The sequence below is a fragment of the Otolemur garnettii genome, unplaced genomic scaffold (assembly GCF_000181295.1).
Source record: "Otolemur garnettii isolate 467f Iridium unplaced genomic scaffold, OtoGar3 scaffold00078, whole genome shotgun sequence".
In the NCBI taxonomy this organism is placed as follows: domain Eukaryota; kingdom Metazoa; phylum Chordata; class Mammalia; order Primates; family Galagidae; genus Otolemur; species Otolemur garnettii.
In genome coordinates this window covers 9,314,071-9,319,847 of record NW_003852473.1, presented here as the reverse complement: position 1 = coordinate 9,319,847, position 5,777 = coordinate 9,314,071, and the positions used below count along the sequence as shown (strand labels likewise).

Sequence of the window (5,777 nt, the reverse complement as noted above, 5' to 3'; positions counted from 1 at the left end):
AAAGGAGGTCCTGCCTCTGAGTGTCAGAGAGGTGATAGTTGTATAGGAGGTCCTGCCTCTGAGTGTCAGAGAGTTGCTGCCCGTCCAGGGGACACTTCTCTGTCCAGTGTGTATTCCCGTGACTTCTGGAAATATCACCCTCATTGTGCTTTAAGAGAGTCACCCTTCTCTTCTCTGTGTCCACCAAAACTAAGCAAAATGGCATGCTCTGTCCTTTGGACCACAGAAAATGTTTCCCATATGAGGGCATGAGCCAGGCCACTGCCCACCAGGTGACAGTGAATCTAAGGACTTGCTCAGGAGTGAAAGGAAGACACCCTCTCTCTGCTGAATTTGGTGTGAGTGTGGGAGGCAGCCCCCTTGCTGCCACAAGAGACCGAGGTGAGGACAGAGCAAATCCATAGCGGATTTGCTGATCAAATGGCTGATTCACTTGTTATGGCATAAGCCACTTCGCACTGGATTTTTCTGTCATTAATGACTAAACTACACTGGTACAGATTTACAAATATTGAAGAATAAAACTCAGAGTAGGTTACAGAACGTTTTCTTGATGCCGGACATCAGAATTAACATAAAGAGGTGAAAATAGGTTATCCACAGTTTAAGTTCAAAGGCAAACGTGGTGTTGAAGCCAGCTGTATCCCTGCTATACATGCAGAAATTTACACCACACTGAGGTAAGAAGAGGACTGAGGGTAAAGAGGGAGAGTTTGCAAGTAACTGCAAGGCCCAGGTGAGAAGCAGGGCAGGGGCTATGCCCACAGATTCTAAAATAGACTCTTGTAAAGGTTAGGGACAGGGGTCCTCAAACTTTTTAAACAGAGGGCCAGTTCACTGTCCCTCAGATCATCGGAGGGCCGGACTGCAGGCCCCGGTACGAGTCGGCTGCTAAGCAGGACAGGCAGAAACAGCAAAACACCGGTGGGTGGGCCGGATAAATGTCTTAGGTGGGCCACATGTGGCCCGCAGGCCGTAGTTTGAGGATGCCTGGTTAGGCAAACTCTTTTTCTCCATATTGGAGACTGATGCTGGCCTTTGTTCACAGCTGATGCTGCTGGAGTGTAAGCCAGGCCAGGTGGGAGGTGTGGAGCTGAGCAGGGTGCTGTGGACTGGCAGGTGTGGAGAAGGATGCAGGTGTCTGGGGCTGGGCTCAAGTGCTGGTGCAGACACCTGTCCAGCTGAGCGGGACACCCGTGGACACCAGTGAGAAGAAACCAATGTTGTAGAGAAGTTACATGATGATCAGAGGCCTTAACACAGATTGTGCATCAGAGTCCAGGGGAAACAAAGAACAATGCCAAACTGAGGCAAGAGGAGCAAAGGGGAAGAGGCAAGAAACATGTGAGGAGGGAAGGTAAGAAGGGCCTCTATGGAACCAGGAAAGCTGCAGCAGGGAGAGTTTGAAAATACAGGTGAAAAAAATCAATGACCTTAAACTGTACTTGGAGGAGCTTGAGCTTATCTGATAAAATGACAGGGAGCACTGAGACCAGGAAGGACACTGGTGAAAACTGGATTTGCACAAGTTCATTTGGCCCACAAGCTAGAGAGAGTGGGGGACACAGAGAAGAGGGCCAATAAGGGAACTGTGATGGGGACCAGTGAGAAGTGTGACCTGACTTCTGTGGCTCCCTGGAAAACAAGAATGCAGTGCCAGGAGGAGGGTGCAATGGCTGTGCCATTGCATTTCCAGTAACAATCCTGAACACTGTGCTCTCTGAGAGTGAAAAATTTCAGCATCTTTCTACCACACACACATGCATGTAATAGGAGGGACATATTTGTGTGTGTATGTCTGTATATATATGTATGTATATATATATGACAGTAACTATGTGTAAAGAGAGAAATGAAGATATATTCAGGTACACAATGTAAACTATATAGAGACAAGTGCATAAATATGGACACACATATCATCTTCCAACCATATATATATACACATATATATATATCAAAACATACATCTTACTAAAAAATTATAGATAAAAATATCCATCATAAACTTACATAAGTAGCCTTTTAAGATATCTTTCTTCAAATAGGTAGGTGCAGAAAATCACTTTTTAGGTGTTTTGTTAATTAAAAGATACTGATTTATAAGGTCAGATTTTTTTATTTTTTAAAAACGCAATAACTTATCTGTTTGAGAAATCAGCAAATTAAGTAGCAATTTTGTTCACGTAGGCAACTATCTACACATGGGATTGCTAATTATGACTTTTGCACATGGATATTCTATTCTTGAAAATTTATACAAGGGAAAAAGTAGTAGTGTCATTACTTTTGATTGAAGATAAGATCTAAATTACAATTTTCTGACATTAAATCATTGTACCTCCTTCTTCACTTAAGGTCTAGAGAAAAACTATTTTTAAGAGATTTTTGTAGAAATGTTTTTAAAGTATTTGAAATTTCTACCTTGAAAGATTATCAATTCGGAGTCCATATTTCGTTTCTGTCTCCTTCTTCCCCACCTTAATTCTGAATTCTTTGTCTACAAGTAGGACGAAAGCAATGGCACCGCTGTCTGGTTTCATATACAATAAAAAGGAATCTTTCACTATTAACCATCTGTAAGAAATCAGTGAGTGCCTTTAAGGATGTATTGAATAAAACAAAAAGACCGAATTATATAATGACAAGTCTTAAGTAATCCCTCTAGCAGACCATAGACATAATTGCACTTTTTACATGGGGGATTTATTTTTTAAAAATCAGTATGAAACAAATAACTTTTTCTAAGAAGTATGGCACCCAACAATTCAAAATAATTCATTAGCTCTTTAAACACATATGGTAAAGCTTGGAAGAATGTTCTGATACTGGCAGATGGGGCTTGAAGAAAGGTGTAGAAGGAGTCCCAGCTGCCTGAAGAGTGGCTAGGTTTGCTAACATAAACTATGATGAAAGAGGTAAATAAGTCTACTAGTAAGTAAAATTCCTTTTAAAAACCCAGTAAGCATCCAATATTCCACATGTCCTGTTTTATCATTTCAAATTTTTTGTGGTCTTATTTAATTGGACATGAACATCTCTCAAAAGTATTCTCCCTCACACCTGTAATGCCAGCACTCTGGGAGGTTGAGATGGCCTGAGCAAAAGCAAGATCCCCATCTCTACTAAAAATAGAAAAAAAATAGCCAGGTGTTGTGGTGGGCACCTGTAGTCCCAGCTATTCAGGAAGCTGAGGCAGGAGGATCACTTGAGCCCAGGAGTTTGAGGTTGCCATGGCACTCTAGCCAGGGTGACAGACTGAGTCTCTGACTTGATAAAAATATGTATTTTCCATTCATTTTAATACATACTCAAGAACTTCATAATGGAAACATACAGTGATAAGCTCACAGGGAACAGCACAAAGAGAATGGCACATAATTTCATCAGACATGGAATTATGTATTTAAAGGAGGTTATAAGGGTAGTGAGGGCATGAAAAATAATTCTACGCTGAAGGGGACAGACACTGAAAGAGAAAGCAAAAAGGGCTAGATGCAGGGAGAGGGGATCTTTAGTTCTGAGGGGACAAACTGGCAGTGCTCTCTGGTAGAGGCGGTGTTTAAATGAGGCCAGGAAGGAGCCCAGCACTTGGAGCTCCAAGTGGGGAGGGCTAAGGTGTTGTCCCACTCAGTAGGGAGCATTAGCACAGGGGCTCAGATGGGGCAACACTACATGTGTCCAGAGAGCAGGTGGACACATCCAGGGTCTCAGGGAGTACAGAAAAGAGGAGAGGGAAAATGAGCAAAGGCCACACCCAGGGGTCTGGAAGCCATACAAAGGAGGCTGATTTTATATCGTACAACCAGTGTCTCCTAAGCTTGTCTAAAAACCAGAATCTCTTGAGATATTTCTAAGAAAAAAAAAAAAAAAGAGAAAAGAAAAGAAACAGATTCCCAAGCCCCACCCTAGATCCTTTGAAGAGGCCTTTAACACAAACACCACAGAGTTGCTCATTAAATAAGGAACTCCTTATGCCCCTGGCTAGGCAATAGGACAGTAATGGTAACTTGAACTGTTTCAGAAAAAAAAGTAGACAAGAAAGCGGGGACAGAGTGTGGCAGGTCTGCCCTTTGCTGCAGTCACATGCATCCTACTAACTGGGGTCCTACTAAAATGCAAATTCTGATCCAGTAGGGGTGGGCTTGAGTCTGCATTTCTAACAAGCTAATAGGTAATAGCTGTGTGAGGACCACATTTTGATAAGTCAGGACACAGGTGACAGGAAGGCACTGACAATGAGAAGAGTGACAGCAGAGACAGGACCCACTTAAGGTGTCTTTTAGAAGACAGATGTTGACTCTATCATGTTGCACACAACACTATGTATTTACATTTACCTGCAATTGTATAGAGGTCAAGTGAATCAATCAATATCGAAATAGAGTAACAATGGGGACAATACCACATATCAGACAAAGTAGAGCATTCTAGGTACTTCCACATCATGGAATAGTAAGGTTGGAATGCCTGAATGTAAATTAAGTAAAACAGAAATACTGCATTGGAATTCAGCATGTAAAATAAACCTGTGATAACCCTAAAAATGACAGTGAGGCCACGTGGCATTTGTCCTTCTGTGCTTGGCTTATTTCACTTAACACAATAACCTCCAATTCTACCTACGTGGCTGCAAAGGTCAGAATTTCCTCCTTTGTATGGCTGAATAATATTCCATTCTAGATACACCACATTTTCTTCATCTATTCTTCTGTCAATGGACGCTTAGGATGATTCCACATCTTGGCTGTTGTGAATAGTGGTGCAGATAACATAGGGAGTAGGGTCCCTTTGATATACCAACTTCCTTTCTTTTTAATAAATATCCAGCAGTGAGATTGCTGGATAATGTGGTAGTTCTATTTTTCTTTTTTGATAAATTTCCATACTGTTTCCTGTAATGGAGACACAGGTTTACTCTCTCACTGGCAGTGGGTAAGATTTCCCTTTTTCTCCAGAATGTGTTATTTTTTGTCTTTTGATCATGCCTATTCCACCTGGGGTGAGATGGTATCTCACTGTGGTTTTGATGCACATTTCCCTGATGATTATAGTGCTGTTGAACATTTTTTAATACATCTGTTGACCATTTGTATGTCTACTTTTCAGAAATTTCTATTCAGATACTTTGCCCACTTTTTAAAGAGATTTGTTTTTGCTGTTAAGTTGTTTGAGTCCCTTGTTAGGTGAATAATTTGCAAATATTTTCCCCCATTCTACAGGTTGTCTCCTTTATTATTTTCTTTGCTTTTCAGACTATTTAGTTTAGGATAGTCCCATTTTTCTATTTTTGTTTTTGTTGCTTATGCTTTTGCAGTCTTAGGCATAAAATCCTTGCCTAGACCAATGTCCTGAAGCATTTCCCGTTTCTTCTAGCAGTTTCATAGTTTGGGGCCTTATTATTAAGTCTTTAATCCATTTAAGTTGAATTAGGTATATGGTGAGAGACAGGGGTTTAGTTTCATTCTTCTGCAGATGGAGATCTAGTTTTCCCAGCTAGATATTGAAGAGAATGTCTTTTCCACAATGTATGTTCTTGAATCCTTTGTTGAAAGTGAGTTGGCTGTAAATATGTGGATTTACTTCTGGGTTCCCTGTTCTTTTACATTAGTTGATGTCAGTAATTTTCTACTGGTGTGCCATAATAGGATTTCAGGTGTGCTGTGAAAAAAAAAAATTTTTTTTTGATGGAGCCTCAAGCTATCCCCCTGGGTAGAGTGCCATGGCATCACAGCTCACAGCAACCTCCAACTCCTGGGCTCAAGCGAGTCTCCTGC

At 41.2% G+C, this 5,777-nt stretch overlaps 1 protein-coding gene across 5 annotated transcripts in view; it reads right to left on the bottom strand.

Moving 5' to 3' along the window:
* PLD1 (phospholipase D1) overlaps positions 1-5,777 on the bottom strand; it is a 301,656-nt gene that overhangs the window by 166,326 nt on the left and 129,553 nt on the right. For all 5 annotated transcript variants that reach the window (XM_023515750.1, XM_003794294.3, XM_012807919.2 and 2 more), the window contains exon 9: positions 2,425-2,577. In XM_023515750.1, coding sequence (XP_023371518.1) covers positions 2,425-2,577 — 153 coding nt within the window. The remainder of the gene's footprint in view (positions 1-2,424; positions 2,578-5,777) is intronic.